The sequence below is a fragment of the Trypanosoma melophagium genome (assembly GCF_022059095.1).
Source record: "Trypanosoma melophagium isolate St. Kilda chromosome Unknown ctg6segment0, whole genome shotgun sequence".
Lineage (NCBI taxonomy): Eukaryota > Euglenozoa > Kinetoplastea > Trypanosomatida > Trypanosomatidae > Trypanosoma > Trypanosoma melophagium.
In genome coordinates this window covers 892,520-919,816 of record NW_027125189.1, presented here as the reverse complement: position 1 = coordinate 919,816, position 27,297 = coordinate 892,520, and the positions used below count along the sequence as shown (strand labels likewise).

Here is a 27,297-nt window from a genome sequence, read left to right as displayed (position 1 = left end):
GAGTTTTCCAGAAGAAAAACATGGCTGGCTCTTGGCTTCCTCCGGCAATACGAAGTGCTGGACCTTGACACCACGTTGGGGTGGCCGGCATCTCCAAGGAATCGGCTTGGTAAAATGGCAGAGAATCAAAAGCTGCAAGTGTCAGTGCCGTGTAGTACATGCCAGAGGGCCTGTCGAGGTCTGTACTCATCAGTTCATCCTTTGCGTAGCGTCGCTTCCAGTGTGGGTATGCTATCCACTGATAGGAAAAGATCCCTTCATCGCGAACGTCCAACTCCAAGTCACGAAGACTTGGACAGCCGTAATGCTCTCGCGCCTTCTCCCCAACAGCATTCGTCTCTAGGAACGCAACACCCTTCCCGCTTTTGGCTCCACCTCTCTTCAGTAGTGTATGCTCTTTGAACTCAGAAAGGTAAAAGCCAAGTCCATGTCCAATATCATCTGCAGTCAAACGAACGTAATACCTCGTGTGCTTAATTTTTTGCGGATTAACCTTTATCAAGGCAGATGACAGACGCTTTTGGTCATTTTTAGCGCAAATCAGGGGATGTTCGTGCGATATTGCAGCACTCGCATATAGAGCGAAATCATCATCTCGGAGACCATATTTGTGATGGAAAGGATGAGCAGGGGCATCTGGACAGTTCTCTTTCAAGTCATTCCCTTTTGGTTGGTTCAAAAGCATCAACCTTCCGTTTACACGCTGTACGAGGAGAAGATCCATATGCATCTTGGCGCCCTCAACAACAACGTTAATTATCATTCTTGCCCTTTCTGGTGTAATCTTACCTTCTCCGTGACAGAAGGGGTGTCTGACACCAGTCCAGGTCGATACAGGAAGTTTAGGACACTCCTTTATCCATTTGTACACACCTTCAGAAAAAAACACGAATACGTAGGTGTTCCCAATTACCCTGTTTCTTCACATCCACAACATCGACGGTGTGTGCGTCCATGGCGGCCTGTTCGTTCTTCGGAATCGGCTGCACAGCAGCAGGAGCGGCGGCGGCGCACCCATAGGCACAGCAGAGGAGGAACAGTAGTAGTGCAAAGCACAGTAGACGATGCATGTGAGAATTAATGGCTGCTTGCTTGTGTGTGTTTTACTTTTTGAGTCTACAGCACGGGAGAGGGTAGAACAGAACAGAAGAGAAAGAGAGAAAGAGAGAGAGGGAGACTGGGTAACGGGGAGAGTGGTGTACCAACTAACAACACCACCACCTCAGCTTCAACAACAAGGTAAGAAAAGCGTATAGACTCCCCAGCCACACCTGCAGCAGGAGTAACGATGCAGCCAGCACATGAAATATCATCCACATGAACGTCTGTCTCCTCAGCGACCTTGCTCCCGAAGTAAAAAAAAAGGAAAAAAATTGTTGACTAACGTACAATGTCGTTAAAACCAACAATCCTGTCTGTTTCAGATGACAGTATCCTCACAGTTATAGCCAGTGGATCACCCTACAATACAGCTTGAGTGTGCAGATTCTCTTTTTTTTCTCAGAAAATGTGATGTGCTTTCCTCTTCAAATTACTTACAGCGATATACACAGAGACACATGTATAAGTAATTCTCACCCCTCTTCTTCTTTTGCTCGGAGATTAGTGAATGGCAGAATGAGGATGAAAACCGAATGAGACGCAAGAGTTCAGATACAACACAAAGTGGGTCACCATAGTACAGCAGTTATTCACAGAAACGTTCATTCACCTTCCATGTTCACTAGTAGGACTCATTTAATTGCAATATACTTCTTTTGGAGATACCTTTGGTGGATGTTTTCTATTTTTGTTTTTTTCTTCTTTCGGGCAAAGGATCAACCAAACACCATACAACTCCTACCAAGAGTACATAAGCTACGAGAGATGAACTCTCGGCGAAGGAAGTCTGGTTTCTCCAAATCTATAGCTCATTTAGTTCTCGATGGAAAAACCTATGAGAAAAATATTCTTGGAAAGAAAAAAAAACAGGGGAAATAATAATACACCTAAAAAAACCCGTGGGGTGCTCTATAGGAAAGAATCATTTCCACAAAATTCATATATATATATATATATATATATATATATATATATATATATATATATATATATGAATTTTATTTGGAAAAAAAATGGCTTTTTCTTCGTTATCAACTCTACATATTTATTTACATATGATTTTGTTTTAGAGCTTTTATATCCAATTATTCTCATTCTTTGTGTGAATTTCTTTACCCTTACGGTAGTTGGACGCAAAGCCCTCTTGGATGTTAGACAAAAGTATATTTGCATCACGCTCCTTGTGGCAACGAGACACGAGTTCACGTGCTTCACTTTCTTCCTGAATAATCTCCTTCAGTTCAGGAGGCACCATAGCATCAAAAAGCGCAACATCAACCACAAAGGCTTCAGAAAGACCATAACTAGTTACTGTGGAAGAATATTGTGACATACCAGAGGCATACTCGTAGGCTCCCAAAATCAAACTAAAAAACATCTTGGTATTTATAGTTGATCCCTTGCTACGGTCGTTGTTATTTGAAGAGGAAATAACCTCCATCACATAACCCTCACTATTAACATTAATTCGTACTACTTGGTGTTCTCCATTACCAGAAATAATTGTTGTTTCAAATGCTCCAGAATGTAAAATAATAAACTGATGAAAGGGTTGCCCTTGAAATACAAGTTTTTCATCATTAAGGTAAATAACAGGTACACTAGATTCCCATAAACGATTCATTAATTGTCTTGTGAGAGTAAATAAAATGTATGGATCCTTTCTTACAGAAATGGGTGGATTTACAGGTTTAACCACTTCTTTTGCACGATGAGACTTGGCAGCACTACGGCAGTATAATAACGCCGCTGGTTCACTCATTCCAACATCTATAAGAACTTCACGACGCATTCTCCAAATATCACAATAGTTTTTACTTATAATTGTACATCTTTTTCTCTCATTAACACTACAAGCACATTCAAAAATACCTACACAACTACCACGGGGAACTGAACGTCGTTCGCCATCTTCATCAATAAGTATGGCCACACCATCTTGTATGAAGTAGGCAGAAGAATCCATATCGGACCTGGAAAACAGAGGATCACCATCATGAAGTACAATGGGTTCTACTGCTGAGATGATCTGGTTTAAAGCCTCCGTACTAAATTTCTCAAAATAAGGAAAATGACGAAGAAATTCCACACGCAAAGGGAAAAACTTTTGTAAATTTGCTCGACGTCTAACATCTGTGGCTTCTCTTTGCTTGCTAGCCACTTCTGGACTCAAGTATTGCGCAACTTCTTCATAGTCTTCGGGGGAAACAATCCATGCACCAACATCAGTTTCACATTGAATAGATGCGCTTCGTGGCTCTTTGCATACTAGAGCAAATTCGCCAACATAACACGGAGGTGTGAGTGCAAAGGAAGCTTTACTACATTCTTTTGTCCTTTTTTTACCCTTTTTGCTGTCATTAATAATAACACTTACAGATCCTGTTGTTATCATGTACATACAACGATCAAGATCTCCCTCATGCATAAGGAAGCTCCCAGCCTTAAGATAAATAGGACGTGCTTTTCTAGCTAACATCTCCAAGAGACGCGGGGGCCACCCCTTAAAGAATGTTCCGTACATACTAAGAATAATATTTGGTGTTGGAAACGGTATGTTATCTAAATTACTTCGTGTTAACTTCTCTGCCTCCTCATGCCTTCTTTTTACCTCTGAACGACGTTTAATAACTGGTACCAATATCCAAGAAATCTTTTCAAGGGCTTCATGCACCCTCCTCTCTTTCATAAGAGCTGTTAGAAAAACTTGGGATAGTATAATAGTGTACCATCGTCTTGCTCTACACATCTTAATCTCATCATGCAAAATATTGGTTAAATTCTTGTGTCTCGCAAAGACAGCCTCCCTTTTTACATTATCTTCTTCATATCCAAGTCGACGTTCTTCTTGTGCTACAGCTGCTTGTGTCGCTGCCCGAAGCTGTACCTCATGTATATAATCCGCTGTATTGCGTTCATGAATTGCGCAAAGGCGGCGTTGAAATTCTTCTTCAACGACTGGTGGAACTGTTTTTAATCTAGAGAAAATTACTCTCTTCTCCCACTCATTGATTACTCTACCCACAGTTAAAGCGTTCATCATCATAGAATACCGTCTTGAAGATCGACGAGGAGGGATAAAAGGTGGACAAACGAATTCTGCTAGAGGTTCTGTATCATCCACTACACTCTCAATAGAGGGTAGACCAGTACGAGTGATAAGCCAGTCATGATCCCCCATGCTTCCTTGATTATATGAGGAACTCATCACTATTATAAACCTTTGAGGAACTAAAAGTTTGTAATAATATAAGAAAAAAAAAGAAAAAACAAAACAAACAAATCCATAAAGAAAACCAATAACAAAAATTAACTTATTCAAGTATTTAAAACCACGTATATAAAGGAACATTATTTCTGCTACGGAACTTACAATTACTGTGCAGTTGTCATTATTCGTCCGGATCCGTACATTTTTGCTTTCTTACCACTTTGCGTTTTATACGATGTAAGTCCTCATCACGTAGTGTATCCGGTCCCTTCCAACGACCGAGTTTTTTTAGCATAGTTTTCATTTCCGCAACATCCTCCGAAGGAATTTTATCGTGATATCGGCGAATAAACTCCTCAGCATCCACAGGGTCAATATGATTATGAGCTGCCTTCAATGTATCAGCATCATACTTAAAGTAAGTTTTATTTGATTTACTATCACGGTACACAGGTATTAGACCTGCGCGAATAGCCTCGTAAATTTGCTGACCGCGAATATTATGCATTTCCGCCTCTTCCGGTGAATCATTCCGATGATACCAGAACTCAAACTTTGTTTGCTTCCACGCCGCGACAATGGTTTTATGATCTGTATCGAACTTACGAAGATACAGTTTAAGAAGCCTGCGGTATAGCAAGGACGGGGATATAGCCTGGAATTCCGTAGTGGGAATTGGTGCTTCCGGTTTCGGTGAGATAAACTCTATTTTTGATCCCCATAATGTCACTTGCCGACGCATCACGTTATTTGGCAAAAAGTAACCAAAATACAAGAAAACGTCCTGAAAAAGAGCGTTGACAGAAAAAGAAAAAAAAGAAGAGGTGTCTCTCTAGAAAACGCCAGAGAGAGAGAGAGAGAAATGAGAGCAAGGACAGAATAAATTCAATCATATACGTATTCATAGAATATATATATAGGGGGTTATGGAAGGATTCACTCTCATTACAACACGAACTCTTTCATTCCCGTTTACTCTCGGACCGTATTTTAGCATGACCTCATTAACATATAGCAGGTGTTTGTTCAAGAAACTCCATGAGCCAGTTTACGTCAACCGTCTTCTCGTTGAATAAAGTGTCAGTTTCATAGGTGGAGGGTAAATGCATAGTTAGAAAGTCTTGCAGTTTTTCTAGCGCTGCATTAGTTCCTGACACGCCTCCGGCAATTTGAATCGCGGAACGCAAATCTTTGAGAATCACACTCTCCGTAACTAATGCCCGTCTATTAGGTGGACGTTTGTTTTTCCTCGGTTTAACCTCATGTTCAGAGTGATTCCTGGGCCCACTTTGGGTAGAGCCGGAGGTGTTAGAGGGCTTCAATGGTAATTGAGAGGCCCAGCGTGCATCATCTGGAATTACCTCCACAGGTAGTTGAGAAGGTGTGTTGCGCAAATAGATTCCTTCACTTACTTCTTCAATCTGTAATAAATAATTATTTTCTTCGTGCCACGCAGTTTCTTTAGAGAAGAAATGATGGTCATATGTCTGCAATGGAACAGTTGAACCAGTTAATCGTAGGCTAGTCAAAGAAAGTGGTAAGTTGTCAGACGTTGGAGTAGAAGCATCGGTGTCCACAACAAAAAACATATCACGCAGTCTTCTTGAATTTGATACTACTGATTCCACCTCATTAAGAGTAAATGATTCAGAGGAAAAAATACTGATTCTCAGATCATTCAAAATTTCCAAAACTTGTTGTACTGCTGAAGGACAACTTTGACAAATATCTGCACAACTAGAAAAAAAGTAATCGTCAAGACCACAATCGACCAAAGTCCATCCTCTATTTTTAGAAGAACTCAAAAACATTTTAAGATGATCTTTCCATCGTTGAAGTATAATAATTACCTCCTGATGAGCTTGGTTTCGAATAAGTTCAAGCCTTATCCAAAAGTGACAAAAGGTATTAAAGGCTTGTTGACATCGACTTGGTGTGAATTTTTTATCCTCTTGAGAAGAACGACGTATGACTCCCATTATTAATGAAAGGAAATCTGCGCGATGCATTGTGAAACGAGCTACAAGTCGAATATACTGAGTATTTGTAATTTCTTCAGTAAGGCTACCCCAACGCATCCAGTTTATAGAAAGTAAGGCTATATTTTCAAGTGCGGTAATTGCATTTTCAAGAGTAACGAGAGGTTCCTTTTTAATATAATCTATGGTAAGTTGCCGTTGTTGTATAATTAACTGTTTTATGGATCGATGTGCTAACTCTGGCTCTCCTAGTTCCCACAGCATAAAATCACAGTAGATAATTTGCAAATAAAAATTTTCCGATAACAGAAAACAAGCCTTTTCCAGGGATTCTTTTGCCATAACTTGACGTTCTACTTCTGAGAGAAGTGGTTGCTGACCAAGACAGTAATCGGCATAGCTAATCCAAGAAAATGTTTGGTGAGGAAAAAAGCTGCTTCGCATTGCAAGAAAAAACCTTACTCGTTCATATCCAAATAACTCCATACCAATATAAGCTGAAGAAGTCATTTCTCGATCAATTAAAGAAGTCCATTGAGACCAAAGCTCAACTTCTAATCGCCGCATAACCTCTTCTTTATCACCCCATATAGTACTAGAAGTATTACCACTTAATATTACCGGGCGTGGAAGATACAAAGATCTGGGCAACATATCACCACTTTGTATACTCCCAAATGAATTATTTCTACCTGCTCCCATAAAACGATTAAGCTCAGCTGCGGCACCTTTTGCCCGAAGAAAACGCTCTTCAAGACGACCCTCAGGCGGAGGTCTACCGCGATACTCGGCCTTTAAGAAAAAATCATAGTCCTCTTTTACTTCTTGGAGACCATTCAAAGGTGTCCTCAACACGCGAATGTACATTTTTCTAACCCATTCACGCCTTTGGTGTGTATCATGAATTCGATCACTCTTCCATCTTATGTATGTTTTCCATATATCTGTGCTTGAAGGACAATGTCCAATAAATCGCTGAAGCGCCGTTTTGTATATATTATCTAGTGTCGTATCGTCAGGCTTAATATATTGTTCCAAAAATGTCATAAATAAGCGAAAAAGGTCAACACTAAAGCAAATTGGTAAATGGCGAAAGAAACAATTCAGTACTCGACAGTAAGACTGATACGTTTCCTTTGCCTCATCCTCGTCTTTTTCATCAGAAAGATTCCGTCGCCTTGAAAGTTCATCAATTTCTTTGTGTATATAGGTGATAACCATTGGTCCACTTGTTGGAAAGAGAAAAAGTGCTGCAAGCCAAACATGCCTAACAGCTTTGATCGGAAAATCTCCAAGACTATTTAGTAAAGAAATCCACGATGTAGTAGTATAAATATTTCTGTTTATTCTAATAAGATCGCTAACCATTGCTGGCGTTGGATTTGGTAAATGCACTTCCACTTTACGGTGTTGTGTGGCATTCAAAGTAAGTAAAGGACCATTTACGAGTGTTAACAAGAGATTCCATGGTGAAAGGTTACCCGTATTGTACTGTGACAAATTAGGAAGTTTTTCAACTCCAATTTCCCCCAAAGTTCGTTGTTTTACCTCATTTAGTACTTCCTCGGGATCACAGTAAACAGCTGACAGACGTTCAATCTCCAGAGACTCTGACATTTCATTAATCCATCCTAGTAAACGACCTACATCGTCGTAGGTAGCAACTTCACTCCGCAGAGAATCCTGAATTTGGTCCATAAGGTACTTCTTGAGTTCATCCCGGGATTTGTCGATAAGCACCAATGCAGGGTGACGTCGCAAAGACTGCTGAATGACCAAAAGGGATTGTTCATCAATATGCGTCGAAGTAGGTTCCGCTACAGAGAAATCGCCGCCCTTTCCTGTTGCAAACCGCAACCGGTTCATCAAGTCGCGCAAGTTATCGTCATCCATGTCTTTGGAGGAATTTTTGCGACTTCTACAAAGAAGAGTAGTCAAGATAAAAAAGAAAAGGAGGAAAGAAAAAATAACAGAAAAAAAAGAACCAATGAAAAAGCAAAGAAAGTTGGGTACACATGTTGTCTCATATTCTTTCCACGTGATGATAACACATAAAGGGTGAGTAATAATAATAATAATAATAATAATAATAATAAATATTCTTCGGGATGACCCACCTTTTTTTTTTTTTTCGAGAGCGCAGCAAAAAAAAAAAAGGGATAGAGGAAAAAAAACGCATAAAGAAGTGCTAGTAGGACTCTAACACATGCCATATTGGAAGAATACCATGGTTTGCCAAACTCCTAGAATTTCACAATAGTCAGGTTAAAGACTTACGAAAATGGCAAATGCTTGGGCATACTTTCTTCGATCACCAAGGGTGATTCCCCAATAAGAATTGAGGAAAGTGTTCACCAGAAACCCCGAGAAAACAGAAAAAAAAGATATTTGATCCCCCAAAGAGAGTTCAGCCAACGCATAGAAACGGGGAAAACGGATGAAATAATGAATAAATTTATCCCAGAAAAAAATCCCCCCACGTACTTACCCCGAATCTCTGTCTCTTTTTTTTTACAGACACATACACCATTTCAATAAACCCCTAGAATAAATAGGTGAAGTCATGACTTGCAGGACTCCGCGTGGGCTTCACCTCGGTCTACAAAAAAAACATCCACTATACTTTCCTTCTTGGCTACATTTGTTAAAAATAACATAATGGCTTCTTTCATCGTAAGGGAGAAAAACTTCACTCGTGCGACCGCATCTCCACAAGAATGCTTTATGGTGTCAATTTTCATAACAACAGTATTTCCAATTCCCCCTTCTACTCCCACCTCACGTGTAGGGACATCCTCTTTTTGGTTTTCAGTAGACTGTCGAACTAGAGGATTTCCCTCAGAAGACGCCACTGCATCCATCACAACTCCTGCAGGATGTTCCCGTCCCCTCACGCCAAGTAGTGAACTCCAAAACTGGTGTACAACCCCCATTACTGTTGAATACTTTATACAAGCACATATTACGAGCAAGGTCAGAATAAATAGTGAAATAATGCTTTCACCAAATACCACATCTGAAACTGGTAAAAATAAAACCACGGTGTTTTTCAAAGCACAGGGAACAATAGTAATACTCGCTAGTTTTAGAAAAAAAGGTATGATAACAAAAGACATGGTATCTCTTGTCGTGTAATAGTGTAAACCACAATAATAGTATGCGTAATATCTAGCACCAATACCTTTCTCATCTCGAAAATTCAATATACCAAGAAAGACTGTAACACTTGTGCCAGCAGACCATGACCAGAAAAAAAAAAGATACTGTGGACCACTATAGCAGTGGGGACCAATAAGGATACTCTGTAGCCAAAAAACCACAGTTGAACCAGCTATAAAAGGCAGTACCACTAGAAGTAGTGTACAAAAAAGAAAGAATCGTATTACAGATTTAAGACCTGGTAGTTTCATAAAACCCAAAAGAATAGACATATCTTCTTCACATAATTTGCAAATAGCATCATTATTGGAAATAAGAAATTTCAAGACTCTTTTGGTTTGTTGAAGAGATGATAAAGAACCAGTAGTCTTTTCCTTCTCGTCTAATGATAAAAAAGTAGCTTGAATATTCGATGCATATACAGAACGAAGACTAGAAGGTATTGCAACAATATGTCTAACCTCATAAATACTAATTCCCTCTTCAGAACTCTTCCTTTGTTTCACCAACAAACCAAAAGAAGAAGCATACCACCACTTATATCTCATCAATATAACTGAAGATTTGGCCCATGAAAAAAAATCCTTCATTACTCCAAATACAAGAATATGCGCATCAGGACATAATTGAGAAATACATTGGTATATATTTAAAAAAATAAATAGTACGCTGCGAAGAAATCCAATTCGTTCATACAACATGTACAAACCAGGGATTAGGCACACTGTAACCATTCCAATAATAAAGGCCCAATAGCACAAAATAAATGCGGTCACACGAATAACTCTTGAGACAAGACGCGAAAGTGAAAAAGGTTCAGTTTGAATTACCTCTTCAAGTTCAAATAAGTTACTCAGTACAGAAATTACTTGGTTATGAGCCACTTCAATTGCATGTTGAGGAATGGTATAAGAGAGAAAAATTACCCTCATCCAACCTACTGTTGTTGTAATATTTTTAACCATCAATAACTGCATAAAAGTTGTAGGACATACACCGTAGATAACATCAAGCGAAGAACGAATAAACACGCATAGAACAAATACTGAGAGTACACATAATTCGCAATAAAGGCGCAAAAACATTTTGGCATCAATAATACTCATTACTTGAAATAAATTAGCCCGAAATATATTCCACAAACAAGACCATCCCACCCACTTTGCAGGAGTTGCTGCAACAATAAAACATACATGATAAAGAGCTACCAATGTAAAAAATGCAACAACATAGCTTGATTCTACCAGTGAAGAAACATCCACATTTGATACAAAAACAGTAGAGACAAAGAGTGAAAAAAGTACCGAATCATCACCATAAACATTCATCGTCAAAGTTTCCCCATTGCGTCCAAAATTATTGTTACCTTCACTGTGAATGTGAAGATTCATAAAATTCCAACAAACTCCGTCTTCTTCCTTTCTATTTTGTGAAAGAACCTCCAAAGCTCTAAAAGTGACTACTGGTGAGGGGAAAAATGAAACCTCTGATTTTTCACCAGAATATACATTTTCCAGCTTATTGCTACTCGAAAGACCAAGAAATCCCCATGCTTTATCGTAATCCCCATTATTAATGGATGCATCACTCGTAAATAAATCCACACAGAATACTCTAGCTAATAAACAGAACGTAGGAACTGTGTAAAACAAAAGCATAAGGATATTAAGGAATGAACGGAGAAATATTAACAGTGAAAAAACTGTTTTCCTATATGGTAATCGATTGAGACGATCTGCAACTGAAAGGAAAATCGTAATAGTAAATATCCTGGAGAGATATGCGATAGACCAGAAAACCATTCTTGATGAGCTTAAGGCGTCGAAAAGTGATAAAAGCATATTAAATCGCGTTTGAGCCATATTAGCAGAGGTGGAGAAATTCAAAAAAAATTTCTCTACAGAAACAGAAAAAAAAGAGTTACCGTTAAAAACTTTCCATAATGTAACTACGGTCAAATGCAGTAACTCTGGAAAGAGTCCAATGAGAACCCAAACAAATACACTGAACGATACAAACTGCAGAAGAATGTGTATTAGCTTTGATGACATTAGTCGTTCCGATATTCGACTACCATTCAATCGATTCTGCACCAAGTCAATTGTTTCTAATATAGTTGCACTGTCATCTGGAAGTACTGCAGGTTCCAAAATGTGATCTTCACGCCAATGATATTGCGCTTCATCAACTTCTCCAGCAGAATCATTTACGGTGTAATCTGTGATGATTTCCTCCGCCTCGCTGTCCCCCGCAAGGCGTGCCCCAAACACCTCCTCGTGGGAGGCACACCACTCCCGCCACGCCTCCCAAAGAAAGAAAAATGGAAACGCCAGAAGCGCAAGTTCCATGCCCATTGCAAATGAAAATTCAGACTTGAGGCCACCCATGCATGCTAATAACGGCGTAAGTGAATGCCAAGATAATATCCTCGAAAAGAAGAATACCTGAATACTATAAAAACATGCGAAAATTAAAGGAACTGACATAAGGGCAAGTACACGGAAAAAAAAAGGTAGAAACACCTCCAGACTTTTACGTGTATATCGTCTAATACAAATAGATAATAGTAGTACCACCTTCTCATGTGTTTCCTGTGACGGACGATACCCAAGTACTTTAGCAACACTATAAGTCACACCACATACTTCACATGATAGCGATCGGTGAAAAAACACCCAATCTGAGAGACACTTTGAATGAACATATTTCATTGATCCCTCACATCTGCAAGGGCTAACTAAGACCCCTGAGTTTTGATGACACATTCGACAGCATTTTTCCATTGTGGACATCACGCGTTGAAATCTATAGAGTGAAAACCAAGAAAGAAAGAAATAATATAATAAGAGAGACAATAATAATTTTCTTTTCTTTTTCAAAAGATGAAGAGGTGTACAAAAACAAAAGTTTTCCTTAATAAATTCCTCAAATTGTTTTCTGAATCTTTTGAATTGCCATAAATAATAGGACAAGAAAAATAACAACAACAACAACAACAACAACAACAACAACAAGGAAAAAAAAACACACATGCATAACAAGATGCGCAAAAATATCCATAAAATCATGAAAACCTGTATGTCGCTTCCTCTTTATTATTATTATTATTATTATTATTATTATTATTATTATTATTATTATTATTTAGTCTTGTAAGGGGTTTCCACGGACAAATTATATTGGGGAAATGTCTGAATTCCTAATTCATCAGCTGCGGCCGATAATCGTTTATCCAAAGTGCACAGAAGCATTTTATTAGAGGCAATCCCTCTAACGTCACGTCGATGACGTCGTATGTGATATTTCATAAATGAAAAGAGCACTGTTCCCTCAGCCATTTGAGGACCTCCTTGAAGCGCAGTCGCAGTTCGTTGACGAAAAGTGTACTGAAGAGCTAAACAAGTATTTAGTATACGTAGATCAGGATCACTCTCGTTTGCAGGCTCATTTAACCGAGAATACGCCAAACGAGATATAACTGAAAACGAGGTACATGGAAACTCTGAAGACAATGCTAATACTGTAACTGAGGGTTGTTTTAGAAATGATGTTACTCGGGACCATAGAAGACTTCTAACAGCTCGTTTTAACTGAGAACTGGGGTTCCAAATTAATTTATGAATTTCACGTACTGTTGTAAAAGGAATTATAATGTGATAAAGTGAATCATTTTCAAGGTGTGGATACTGTTTTCGCATAGGTGGGTAGAAATGGCTAAGTGGGAGGTTCTTCGCTACACACTGAAGAAGAAAATTGGTATCAAGAATAAGAAGCGTATCACCTCGTTTTAGCGCTTCATCAGCTATAACAGATACAGGACGATAATGAACGTTATTTAGTGACAAAATTCTTGAATAGATAGAACTAAGAGGAGTTAAGTATCGCTGATATCCACGGAATAATTCAGCTGTGGGGACAAGTCGGAATGATTTATCTGTCTTCTGAGATGACCTAAGGATAATCTTTCGTGGATACATGCGATAAGACATATCATCTACGATTTCACGCAAAGTAAGCTTACTATATGGATCTACAGAGTACAGACAATCGACGATTCCCCCCAATGTTGATATGTGGTTATGGTTTAATTCCCGAGAAGACGAAAACAAACCTAGATCCATAGCAGTATCAAGAGCAGCTTTCCATTGACTACCTTTTTGTAGGGGTCTTACTAATGCAGAGAAAAGACTCTCATTTATCTCATGTCCTTGAGCCAGTGAAGCAGCAACAAGTTGTAGCATTTTTTTATACTCCCCAGCGACACCTAAAGCACGAACTACTGGTTTTATAAGCACTGGGTTAAGTAAAGGTGGTGATTGTCGGTATATCAACTGAAGAGCCTCATTCCATCGACCGTTAGCAGAAAGTAGGTTTACCAAAATACGAGTATCAGCCATATTACTCTGCATACGCTTATTGCAGTTGTAAATAGACATTGCATGTTCCCACATTCCTGTAAATGAGGCATATGTCAACGCTGAACGAGCACCCTCACTAGTTGTAATGTCAACATCTTCTTCCATAATCCGCTTAATAGCGTAGAAATTTCCACAACGCTTAAACCGCTCCACCGCGGTACTTACAAGACGAGTATGTGGCTTCGCACAACCACAAATACCCTTAACAATATCATAGTAAAAGAGTGAGACACCCCATGATGTCTCCATACTCGCCAGTCCCTTATTCAGTTCTTCGGTAGTTGGTTTATAAATACCGCTGAGTAATTCACATGTCTTGTGATATGTGTTAAGAACATCAACCCAGGATGCACACCCCGATGAGGCCACGAAAAGTGGAAGGGCATTTGCAACGGATGGGCCCCTCCGCATTAAAACCCTGAAGAAATAAACTAAGAATTTCTGAAAATGAGAGAAAATAATAATAATAATAATAATAATAATAATAATAATAATAATAATAATAATAATAATAATAATAATAATAATAATAATAATAATAATAATAATAATAATAATAAGACATACATAAAAACACATACAAAGAGAGGTAAAGAAAATGTACAGCTACTAGAGCTGTGATTTTTTTTTTCTCAAACCCCAGACAGACAAGACAAAAGAGACCCAAAAGCCCAAAGTTCAAAACAGGGCAGACCAAACAAGAATCCCATTTGGCACGAAAAAGAAAAATACATAGGGAAATCAAAAATATAATCATACGTGTACGCGTTTACATACATTGAGGGTGTATTAAAGAAAAGAAAAAAAAGAAGCTAGTGCTGTATAAAGCACCCAGTAAGAATGAAAAAAAAAGATAAAACATAAAACATTAAAAAAAGAAAAATAAACTCTTTTGTTTTGCTATTACATCTCTACATTAAAGAGAAAACATGGAAACTATATATATATATATATATATATACCGCGTGCATATTACGCCAATTCCATTTCCATTTCATGAGAAATTGCTATTAACAATTTTTCTTTGAAAAGTTCGTACGTATCATACGGCGGGACAGTCACCAGTGACGAGCACGATTGTGCCCTGGGTAGGTGATCCGTGCTCTCTGCGTTTTCAGTCACTTTAACTTTGCGTATAAGAGGAAGCCGCTTCTGTCCGCACGCAAAGCACAGAAAGGAAGAACGTTGCTCAAGACTTAATTCATCAATAATGCGCCAGAACGCCTGTTCTCTAGGGCCTTGTAATTGTACCTCAATGCATTGTCGCATAATTTCAGGTGTTAAATTAGAATCCCCACAAACCATTCGCTCCAACTCTCTCCAGGAGAGGCAACGAACGACCCGTTTAGGTAAAACACACCACATTCCCTCACGAATTGCATTCAACTGTAAATCCATTGAATGAACCAGACACTCCTCCGCAAGTCGGCGGTAATTCTGCACCATCACTTCTTCACTTGTGTCATTGTTTGTTAAGGTTGACAATTTTTCAGTAAGATTTGGAATTATTTCCTCTGCCATACCACTAGTTAAAAAGTCTGCATCATCCATGCTTTTTTCCACCACGCTATCAACGTATTTGTAATAATCTTTTACTGTTAGTATATCCTCCACCAAATATTTCCACACAAAAGGTGAAAAGTCAAGGGCAAGAGGAGTTTTGGCTGCCGCGACGTGTCCCATGATTTTTCCAAGAAAATTTAACAAAACAAGATCATACGCAGAGTTAGCCGAGCTATCCGGAACCAATGCCACTCTCTGTGAATTATTTAAATAACGACAAAGTGGATTACGATGATAATCAGTATGAGGATAGCACTTATCAGGATGGGTCATAATTTCTTCACTGAGAAAAGTCCACAACTGTCTGTAAGGACCCCCAAGATCTTGCGGTGCGTGACCAGTACCTGAAATGTACAAATGTACTTTAAACAATGGACTCTGTCTAAGCTGTTTATTCGTAAAAGAACCAATTTGTTTATATATTTGTGATAAAATAGAGTGCTGAAGAGCTACTTCAGGTGAACGTGGAAGAGTTGAATATAATTCTGTTATCCGTACAGTTATACTAGGAGGATTATTATTCTTCTCAACAAGAGGGATACTCACAAGCAGATTTTTACCAAAAGAACGACGTACAATATGTTTCATTAGTAAAAATGCTTTTGATAATCGACCATCTACAATTTCACTGTCCAAATCAATAAATCGACGTGCTGTAGCCATACAACTTTCTGCAACTCGAATAACTTTTGTATAATCTCTTCTTTCATCATAGTTTAGTTGTGCAACAGATGGATATCGTAGCAAGAATGCAGCTTCAGGTACTTCTACCCCAGTAGAAGAAGGGGCTGAAAATGATGAATTATTTCCACTTTGCTTTGATGATGAAGCTTCTTCCACATCCGATATATAAGAAGCCAACTGCTCATAAAATGATATAGGACGAATTGGTAAATGACTTCTCATAGTCATATCATTTACCAGAGGAATCTGAACACGAGTATGACGACCTGACAAATCAGAATAACCATCTGGAACATATTCAAACAGAGACGCATCTAATGCAACTTTCATCCCATTACAAGAACCTGTTGATGTAAATGCATACAATCCATGATCTCCAAAATCAATCGGAATAGGTATAAAAGGTCCATACACACCATTTACTGACCACGCCACTAATTTTTCATTCATATTAAGTAAACAACCTATTACGGATCCTGGAGACACTTCTTGTCCTGGTTTATATTCTTCTTTAGTACTTTTTGAAGAAAGTTCATTTCCTGTAAATGCAAAACTGCAAGCATCACTTCCAACATGTTGACTAGGAACTTCTGTATGTTCTTCAGTTCCCCATCCCACAACAAAAGGAGCAGAAAGTCTATCAGGAAGTGTAACTTCATAATAAAACTTTCCTCGTGAAGCCGCTGCACATGAACTCATAATTTTTCCAACCTTTAGTACACCATCTACAAATTCCCCAAATACACATAATGCCTCAACTGGTGGAGCATTTACTACTGTAATTGGATCTTCTGAAAGATCAACCACTATTGGAAGTGCAACACCTTCTCGAAGAGAATCTGCCATATCTATTAAGCACTGTAGTGGAGCCAAAGGTATGTGATGAATAATATTTCTCAGAAAAGGTACACCAAGAGCCATAACAAGTTCTACACCAGCTGCAACATCTTTACGAATTTCAGAAGAATTCAAAAAATTAGATACACTTCGATCCACCCATGTTAGTAATACAGAAAGAAGTTGAGTGTAAATACGGTTAAATCCTTCACGGTGTTTCTCAATAAAAGTAATAACATTCTTTAAAAGGTGATGACGGTATTCTATACCGCATTGATGACTAGTCGCAATAACAGCATGAAATGAATCCCAAAGAAGAGCTGGAAAATATGTGGCAACCTCAGTTCGAAGTAAGAGACACTTTGTTATAAGTAAAGACAAAGTAGTTGAATCCCATGGTTTTGTATTAGGATCCAAAATAAGATGAAGAGTATCATAAACGGTTCGTAAAAGTTGTTCCATATCTATATAATTAGAAATGAGTTGATCTGTCAATGGGTGAGAATGAAAGTGAATAATACCTCGAATAGCCTTTTGGTCTACAACCCCACCTCTGTTAAGGATAAAAAGATATAAATGACGAGCGAGTAATACCACAAGTCGATGCGTAGTTGATAACATATCTCGTTGAGGTGGTAGTGGTATAATAGGATCTTTACAATCTGGAAGTGGCTCAATATGTGCTAAATTGGTTGTTGGGGAAACAAGTGAAACTCGACGGAAAGAATTTACCGCAAAAGTACCTGCTCTATCGTTCTTTGGTTTCCATTCTCCAAAAACGCGTTGTCCCTCACCGTCCATAACACCATCCATAACAATAATTAAACTGTTTTCTCCACTCTCTGATAGTATTGCTTCAAGTCGTGCCACAGCAGTCTCAAAGGAGGAATCTTTCTCTTCACTATCAAAGTGAAAATCATGAGACTTTGTGGAGTCTGTGGCCCGATAAAGACAAAGCCGTACAGTTCTACAATACCGCATGTATTCTCCAAAAACAACACATTCTGTTGTATGTGACGAAAATACAACATTAGCCAAGCCTGAACAATTCTTTTTGAGTTGAAGTAAAATAGATCCAGTACCCCTTCTTGGTATAGTTATCTCACCCTGCCATTCACCCTCCATAGTTACATTTAAATGACCATGTCCAGCTTGTGTAACACGTAAAGTATGTTCAAGTAAACTACAAGGTAATCCATTATACAATGTCCACCATGGTTTTCCATCACATTGTTTTACTGGAATACAATCTGCTGTATTAAGTAATTCATTTTTACTAGATGCATTATTGAGTATTTCTACTCCTTTAAAAGAGGAATCATTTTTCACTTCAAGAACATTAAATATTTTACCTTTATATGGTCCTTCAACTGCACACATTAGCATATTTGGTACTGGTTTACACCTATAAGTCTCCATAACAGATGAAGGAATATATCCTGGAAGATGTTTACTTCTTGTCATTACACGCAGACAGTTACAAGTTACAGCCACTGCTGTGCGAACTTCTTGAATAAATTCCGTCGGTGCGTCATTACTTATTTCAACTGCAGCAAGTCGGCTAAGAACACTCAATAACGCCGGACAATGTGATAATACAAGAGGGGAAAGACGTTCACTTTCACATAGACAAGATAGAATTAGTAATAATCTAGATATAATAAAACCATCCGTTATTGTAGCACCAACTTCCCCAACCTCACGATAAAGAAGTCTCTCTTCTGCAACAGAACCCCAGGAATCTGTTAAAAATCGTGAGTAAGGTATTCGTTGTATTAGATTTTCTCCAGCAAAGTACAAGGTAACTTCATCTTTCTCCACCCCGACAACCTTACACTGTGCAAGTTCCTTCTTCCAAAATATGTAACCCAACGAATTAACCTTTGGGATATCTTGACATGGAGTTAGAGGAACTCGACAGTGTTCTGGTTTGATAAATCGCACCTGCCCATCATGTACAACTCGAAGAAGACCATTTCGAATATCTTCCACAACAGCAGAGAATGTTTGTTTTTCTTCTGGAAAAATAGAAGCCGTAACATTTTTTCTTCCAAATAGTACAAAACCAACCAAATTAGCAGATTTAGATGTTGAAGATGTGGGAAAAGAGAGTGTACCAAGCTTTAGCCAATCTCGCCGGATGGTCGCCACTCCCAACGAACTATTCACTTCAATAGAGATAGTGGAACCACGTTCAAAACCACACGGTGATCGACTCGGAGTATTTAATTTACGACACATAGATGAATCACTGCAGAGTGAAACAATATTAGAAGATCCTGAAATACACCGATTTCGAAGCGTATCTGCAGATAAAGATACTATATCTTCTGCTTCTCCGATACCAATAAACATTGGAGTATCCAAATATAGTGGTTCGCCATTAAGTGTATCTACTGTAACTGTAAAAGTAGCAGTTTTTTTATATACAACACCCCATAAAACCAAAGCATTATTCTCTTTAGATTCTACAATACAATTCATATGCTTTTCAAACACCCGACATCCCAAACTCTTTAAATACAATCCAGTAGTTCCAGGAATCATTACATTCATTCCCACTACTGTTTTTATAGGAGGTGCACTACCATGTACAAGGGGGTTTGCTCCCATTTCAGTAAAAGAATGATGAGAATGTAGACATAATGCAAAACACCATTTACATAAGCTATAATCCACACACTCATTACACTTGTACCAAATTTGTGAAGTTAAACGAACATCAGGGTGAGGTGCGACACAACCATCACAATTTCTCTTTTCATTTGAAACACAAAGAGCAAAATGTGGTTGGGGAACTGTTGTTCGTATCGCTGGTCGGTCACTATCGGATGGTAAAAGTACGGCAACAGCATCTGTGTTGTATAAATGCACAAAGGGGAAAAGTTCTACTCCCTTTGGTACATTATCAAAAATAAGACCCAATAGCACTTCCTCTTGATTTATACCGGTGCGATAGGCATGCATAGTGCCCTTATCACGATCCACCTCAATACGAACAACGTCACCACTCACAATAATACAACCGGGATCAGCTGCAATTTGAAATCGTGTTCCTGGATATAAGTGCCGCAAACGCCATGGGGCGTCGTCCATATCATGAATAGCCCACACCTCCGGGTTTCCAACGTTGAGATCACGGCGTTTCCAATCAAATGATGTGGTACACAAACCAAAGTAATATCCACCGCCTAATATTTGCCCAGTATGACCACGCATAAGTTGACAACGCAGACTAAAGTGTCCAGTAAGTGGTACTGCGGGCTCAGCAATCGCAATAAAGGGTGTTGTAGTGTTTTCAACCCCACCTGGCACTGTTGCTAAACGACCACAAAAACGAGGAGAAAAGTGAAATCCAGGATGTGATAATGCTGCAGCAAAGGTATAGTCGTGTGGAATGCGCGGAGACTCCAGTAATGGAACACTTTGTGAAAGTCGCTGGATATTTAAATATTGATTTAGACGAGCCCCATGAAACAGGTAATCCCATTGATCTTTTTCTTCTTCAATAATGAGATTGCGTTGTTGAATCTCAATTAAACATAATGCCTGAGTCGTAATGAGAGGAATAACAAGACGACAAAGAGCGGATACCAAACTTGTAATACAACGTTCTACTCCTAAAAGTGACGCACATGAATCACGTACATCAAATGAACCATCCATAGTCAAGAAGGAAGCTGTACGAAGATTATTAATTTGTTCATAGTAACCCAAATTACCAACAGAAAACTTTACTCGCCACTGAGTTAAACGACGAACTGCCACCAAAATTTTTTCACCTGTACGGCAACATAATTGTAAAATACGTGGATCTGGAATACTTTTAAATAATGTTAATGTTACATTAGGGAAAGAAGAACTATCAAGTTCTTCACAAAGACCATCTGCTACAAGTCTTTCAAAAGGTTCTAATGTTAACATACATCTTAATACATCAACAGAAGCAGCACCCAAAAGAGTGGCTGATGAGATAGGTGCTGTCATTTCTCCAGAACTAATTGAAACTGAAGCATCATCATTGTAGAGTTGTACAAATGGAACTAAATCTGCATTTAATGGAATATCCGTAAATAGTGTTTTTAAGAATTCTTCATCACGATAAAAACTTACCGTTTGCTTATCACAGTCAATAGATACACGAACAGCATCACCACTTCCAAAAGTACGATGAAAATTATTTGGTTTAACAGTTGGATTTGTTGCATGTGGTAATTGAGGAGAAACATCATGAAGGGCCCATACAATAGGTGGTTTAACAGCTTTCCAACTTTGTGAATTACTCGCTGGTGAAAGGGGTGCGAGATTCACAACGGATATACCAACATAGTAACCTCCTTTTAATGAATGACCTTTTGACATTCCTTTACGAAACACACGTACGACAAATGATACTTTACCTGTTCGTGGAAGAACATTACCGAGAACAATACTACGCTGTGCCTCAGGCTGCATACTCGCCACATGCATGTGTGTTATGGACATACAACGAGGATCACACTGTCGCCAATACGGGAGAAAAGGAATCCTCGCACGTGTATCCATTGGAACCTTTGCGTGTTCAAATAGAGTTTTAACAAGGTTTGCAGAAGCATTCGTATCTCGTATACAGTGAATATGTGGAAGAAGTTCTGGGAGAAAACTTATTGTAGACATTTGAATAGAATGTACAGGTAACATCATAAGTACAGTAACTGCATCAAATATCATTTCTCCAATTACTTCAGGGAGAGGATAAGAATTTGCAATCTTCATAATATGACGTAAAGTAGCAATAAAATTTAAAATAGAAGATTCCGCAACTGAAAGTACTACGGCTTGCTGAATTCGACTTTCAGGAGTATCGGTTTTACCTACTCCAACATTCATAATAGAAGATGTTACTTTATTCACATTACGACAAACCACTTCACAACATTTAATAAGAAATAACCTTGCCGAAGATTTACAAGATTCTTGCATAAAACATGCCCGTGCTGTAATATAGTGTAAAGTAACCTCTGCAGTAGAAGTAACAGCGTACCATGTTGGACCATTAGAAATAGATAATGCCGGATGAAGTCTTCGAAAATCATAGAAAAAAGCATTTTTTCCAAAGTTAACAGTAAAACTTGCACGATCTTTATTGTTAATACGAATGGTTGGAAACAATAACTCTGTTTTTTCATGTATAGTACCCATAAAAGAAATGAATACACCATTTAATGTAAAAAACAAACGTCTTGTTGTAGCCACTACACCACAACCAATAGTATCCCCTTCGTCAAAAGGAGGACACAAAACATCGTGTGTCGTACCAGAGTTTTCATAAAAGTAAACTACATCAATACCACGATCAGAGACATTTCGGCACTGAGCCAAACAAAGGGCAAAACGATAACATGGAGATGTTAACGTAACTTCATAATAAAATACACGAGGAACACCACTAAAACATGTCATGAGAAGTGGCATTGGCCATGCTTCATCTGCACGAAGAATCAAAGGACCTGATATAGTCTTTTCAAATGCAATACCTTCATCTAATTCTGATAGCTGTAGGTTTGGAATAGTAACAGAAAAGCTATTTGGAAGAATACAATTAATAGAAGTATGCTCAGCTACACCAATTAATTCATTCCATGTATTTCTTTCACTTGAACTTCCTGATAAACTGCTTTGATCACGTCTAAGACGCCATGGACTTGTTAATGGTAAATTATATGCTGGTATATTTGTTTGATCTTCCAGATATGCAAGAATACTCGACATATCATCTTCACTACGAGTACCTTTAAAAATATCACAATCTACAGCATCCCATGGATGACACATAATAGCTAAAAGCATAATCGTAGACGATCCATTAAGTGCAGGGTATGTCAATATAGCTTGAGGAGATACCTCTTTACCACATTTACTCATTAAAAGAGACTCACTTTCTTCCAAAACATTATGAAATGCAACACGAACCCGCATCTCTAAATCCACACCTGATCCTACAAGACTTTCAATCATATGTTTTCCACTTCCTTCTCCACAAAAAATCCAAAGTACATGAAGAACTTCTTGTAGCGTTTTCGTTTCATTCTTTTGAAGTCTTGTTAAAAGGGAAGAAAGTAGTTGCAGACCACGAACTGTACTAAGCGCTGCAGAGGTTCGTTCAACCAGTATACTTTCCAACATTCCAGGTGTAATACCTTTTGTAAATAACGCACGTACCTGATCCAAAGTGTCTTGATTCTGCATAACGCCTCTCACTGTACTTCTCCTTGACGTTGTAGAGAGTCGGGGATCCGACGCCGAGCGTGAGGCGGCGATTGGACTATCGATTGTTGATCTCCGTCCAGTTGAGGCCCGCCGTGCGTACATCGGCGAAGTATCCCGTTGATAAAAAACAGAAGACGCAATCCATTTTGCAAGATCCACCAATAACTGACGAGCCGAGTCTTTTCCGGCGCCTTGTAATCGACTTCCCCACTCTCCACTAAACCATCGAAGTTTTAATTCATCTTCGGCCTGTTGTGGAGTCAAACCGCTGTGAATGAGGAGAGACAAAAGCGCCCGAAAGGCGGGACGCATAGAAGGTGTTACACTTCCTCGCATATTTTTCCAAACCTCATCCACAAACTTTTTTCCATCTCCCACATCATTAAGAATATCCACAGCAAATCTTGATTCATTAACTCTCCCTGGAACATCTAATCCATGGGCTGCAAGAGTTTTGGTATCAAGTCCATGTCGCAGTAATGGGGCTAAAAACACATCACACGGTTTTGGTTTTTTAGTTAAGTGATTCGCCACAGAGAGAAGAAGATTACATATACCATCACGCAATATTGAACTCCATGGGGTACCAACAGAAAGGTCGTAATTACAGACAATAGTAAGAGAATTTTCACCAGTACCAAAAAGCACTAGTGTTGATCCATTCACCTTTACAAAAGGTATTTCATTGTTTAATATTAACTTTGTAGGTTTTACAGATGCAGCATCAGAAGTAATAACTGTTACCTCTGAAGAGGAAACTTCTTTTGTAATTGCCACCGATGTGGCTCTCTTGTAATCTAACATTAATTTAAAAGGACCTTCATCTGCCCCAGGCACTACATCACATGCCTGTTTTGTTTCAAATACCACAGAAAAGGGATTACTTGTACTTTGCTGTGGTGTTGTGTCAAGTAATGCAAGTAGTGATGCTTCAATATTTGGTGTTACCGTATCGGGGCATAATGCAGAAATACCGATAAGTAAAGGTAAAAGTCCTGTATGGACTACGGTTTGCTGCATACTATCATCCCATGAACGTTTTACGAGAAGTTGTTTGGCATGCTGTAGATATAGGTCTAATAAATTTGAAACAATAGAGTGATGCCCATGCTTATGTAGAAATTGAACTGAAAATATTGAAAACCACAACATAAGATGAGCTATTATTCTCCCAGAAGATGTACCCTCTTCCTCTTGTTTACAACGTTTTAGTAAGCCACTTGCAATAGATAAAATTTTAGATGGGTTATCATTGATTATAAAGGAAAGAATACTATATAACGATTCTTTACTCATACAACTATCAAGTATATCGGTTGTTTTAGGATTATCAGCATTCATAAGAATATTCACCTTATCATTTAGTGTGAGTGATTGACTAGCTCCTGCTCTAACGAGCGACTCAGCAACATCACGAACAAAACTTTCTGGAAACCACTCTACAATCTGTTTACAAGAATGATTAAGGGATGCAGCAACATTTGAAAGTGAATTAGTATCTTCTGAAACAAGACGTTCAAAATGTACCATAGCCAGTGACATAACTGCCACAAGTTTAAGAGGATTAGTATTTTGTCGAGCCGTACGTAATATAGAAGATAAATGAAGAAGATTTTCAATACTCAGTGGATTCATTTCTGGAGGAATTCGAAGAAGATCAAGTCCACCAATGTAGATTCGTTTAAGAATTTCATTAGATATCCATTCTGGTGTTCCTTCTACCGTGTCTTTGCGAAGAATACCACTTTCCTGTAATTTATATTCTCTCTTCGCCGTTGTAGAAATTCCAGTCACGGAAAAAGTAGAAAATCGTTGTTGAAATGCGTAAAGTAATGATTCATCACGTGAAAGAGAATATAGTGTTTGTGAATAACTTCCAGGACAACGGTATACACGACTGATAGACTCCCCTCCTTGTGGAACAACAACAACTATCCCATCACCACCCTTATGCGTAGACGGAAATGTTATGAGAACCTGATAATCACTTATTAAGACTTCGGCAGATAATAATACTTGTTGTGGAAGACGAACCTTGTGATCTATTACCTCCAATGATGTAAAAGGACAACATGTAGTATCATCCCAAACAAAATGCTGTTCTGGTATCGTAAGTGCCCGCATTGTAGCCAATTCCTTTACCCACAATCCCTCACCCTCATCCAATGGAAGGTGAAAGAACGGCTTGGCTGTGGCCTCCAACACTCGATCGACCGCAAATCGTCTGATGGATCGTCCATCATTCCCATCACCACACCACGCCACAAGTGAAGCCACATGACCGGTGCCGTCTAATAAAGTTGATCCAGTGAATTTAGCCGTTTTTGACTGAGTTGTGCGGGCACCGCGTAATTCAACAAGATCGTTATCAACTCCCAGTGTCCACGTACCTCTGTTCCACTTGCAGGAAACAAAGTGCCAAGGGGTATTATTGGAAAGCATGCCAAAACAACTATACGATCCCTGCGAAAGCGTAATTATTCCTCCCTCTAAACGAATAGTAAAAGGTTCATCCAAGGTCTCTAAAACGGCAATATTTCCAACAAAATCATCGTGAATATGCGTACAGAGAACGAAAGATTCAACAGATTTTTCAGCAGCAGTACCAAGTTTTTCTAATATCATCTTTCCAGATGATGCAAGAAATAGAGAACTTTTACGTCCGCTAGGTAAACGTGGGGAATAGAGAAAATCAATAGTTTCTTCTGTAATACGAGTTGGAATGGCTGGATAGTCAGTGTGTTGTTCACTTAGGTATTCAAGTGTTGTACTTAGCACCACATGACGTAATCCAGACTTTGTACTCAAAATTAGACTGGAAGAATCTGAGGAAAACTGTATAATCCACAATGAGCGTGCAAGATCGGCATCTGTAGACTGTGCTAGTAGTTTCCCACTACTGGTCTCAAATATTAACATTCCCGAAACAGTTGCTACTGCCAAAAATCGACCACATGGGGATACACAAAAACAACTTACACTAGTTCCTTCAGACAACATTAGGGGAAGTCGAGTCATATCACTATGATACGCATCTACGGGAGAAGACATAGCACATTGTTTGGGTGAACTTAAAGTGAAACTCTGTAATACTTCTTCATAACGGGGTAATACACAAGGTACGATGCTAGACTTAGAACTAGAACTGTATTCCTCTAGTACACCAACGTACTCTAGTACTTCATTAATTTCACACCTAGGAAGAACGACAAGTCCAACCAAACTACAAATCTCACTCTTACGTTCTTGTGAGCATTGATCTCCTTTAACCATTTCACGACAGGTATCAAGTGCAAATTTCACAACAGAAGAACTTAACGCTCGGGTAGCAGTAGGAAATTGCTGAATTTTCTGCATAGCAATAGCAATATCTTTTAACTGTTTAATGTTTGAAAGCCACATAGAGAGAGTTAAAGCGACAACCTCTGTTGCAGGAGTAAAAGACTGAAAAAGTGGGATTGAAGTCATTCCTTGCATATTCGCATCAAGAGGATTTAAAGAAGGCGAATAATCTCCATTCAAGGAATTCTCCTTATTTTCAAGACCAAATGGAGTTGTAGAAACAGAAGTATTTTCCATAAACTCGGAAATAAGAGACTCATAAAGTTGAAAAGGTGAAGGATCACTTGGTTCACTTCTGTAGACAGCTGAGAGTCCTTTAACGTACTGCATTACACTTTCAGGGTCTGTTGGTGTATCACCGTCAAAATCTGGAAGTCCTGGAAGAACTGGTAAATCAATTTCTAAACGACGTTGTTTTTTATGCATATAGTTAAGATAGACATTACTATAAAGTTGAGAAAGGGTTAGTTTATTAATTTCCACATCGTCATTTTTTCGGGATAGTTCGCTCGGGTTCTGTATATACATAGATCCCTTTAGCAGCGGTGCAGGCTGTATATACTTTGCCTCATAAGTCGTTGACTGCAGTAACAAGGCATCATTATTATTTACATGTGCCTCGCTAGACAGCAAAGACACTGTTGTTGTAGCCGCAGCAGAGCTAAGCGGAATACCCAATGCCTCTCTCTCAGATAAGCCCTGCATTCCCACCGGCACAATTACTTTAGAATACCAAAGTTAATAACGTGCACCT

At 38.7% G+C, this 27,297-nt stretch overlaps 7 protein-coding genes across 7 annotated transcripts; 1 reads left to right on the top strand and 6 right to left on the bottom strand.

Annotated features, from left to right (window-relative positions):
• Window positions 1-622: 622 nt before the first annotated feature.
• On the top strand, window positions 623-1,081 carry LSM04_005542 (uncharacterized protein; the record flags this gene model as incomplete). The annotated part of the gene is made up of 1 exon (XM_067332622.1): window positions 623-1,081. One exon carries the CDS (start codon window positions 623-625, stop codon window positions 1,079-1,081), a length of 459 nt encoding a protein of 152 aa, XP_067186938.1.
• Window positions 1,082-2,176: 1,095 nt separating this feature from the next.
• LSM04_003508 (Cyclic nucleotide-binding domain) lies at window positions 2,177-4,309 on the bottom strand (the record flags this gene model as incomplete). The annotated part of the gene is made up of 1 exon (XM_067332621.1): window positions 2,177-4,309. One exon carries the CDS (start codon window positions 4,307-4,309, stop codon window positions 2,177-2,179), a length of 2,133 nt encoding a protein of 710 aa, XP_067186843.1.
• A 184-nt stretch (window positions 4,310-4,493) lies between these two features.
• Window positions 4,494-5,054, bottom strand: LSM04_004767 (uncharacterized protein; the record flags this gene model as incomplete). Its single annotated transcript, XM_067332620.1, has 1 exon — window positions 4,494-5,054. One exon carries the CDS (start codon window positions 5,052-5,054, stop codon window positions 4,494-4,496), a length of 561 nt encoding a protein of 186 aa, XP_067186909.1.
• A 262-nt stretch (window positions 5,055-5,316) lies between these two features.
• LSM04_007391 (uncharacterized protein) lies at window positions 5,317-8,184 on the bottom strand (the record flags this gene model as incomplete). The annotated part of the gene is made up of 1 exon (XM_067332619.1): window positions 5,317-8,184. The coding sequence occupies one exon, from the start codon at window positions 8,182-8,184 to the stop codon at window positions 5,317-5,319; it is 2,868 nt and encodes a 955-aa protein (XP_067187016.1).
• Window positions 8,185-8,852: 668 nt separating this feature from the next.
• Window positions 8,853-12,242, bottom strand: LSM04_006078 (zinc finger protein; the record flags this gene model as incomplete). Its single annotated transcript, XM_067332618.1, has 1 exon — window positions 8,853-12,242. The coding sequence occupies one exon, from the start codon at window positions 12,240-12,242 to the stop codon at window positions 8,853-8,855; it is 3,390 nt and encodes a 1,129-aa protein (XP_067186963.1).
• Window positions 12,243-12,590: 348 nt separating this feature from the next.
• LSM04_008381 (PIN domain) lies at window positions 12,591-14,279 on the bottom strand (the record flags this gene model as incomplete). The annotated part of the gene is made up of 1 exon (XM_067332617.1): window positions 12,591-14,279. One exon carries the CDS (start codon window positions 14,277-14,279, stop codon window positions 12,591-12,593), a length of 1,689 nt encoding a protein of 562 aa, XP_067187068.1.
• A 561-nt stretch (window positions 14,280-14,840) lies between these two features.
• On the bottom strand, window positions 14,841-27,248 carry LSM04_003495 (HECT domain; the record flags this gene model as incomplete). The annotated part of the gene is made up of 1 exon (XM_067332616.1): window positions 14,841-27,248. One exon carries the CDS (start codon window positions 27,246-27,248, stop codon window positions 14,841-14,843), a length of 12,408 nt encoding a protein of 4,135 aa, XP_067186841.1.
• Window positions 27,249-27,297: the final 49 nt, after the last annotated feature.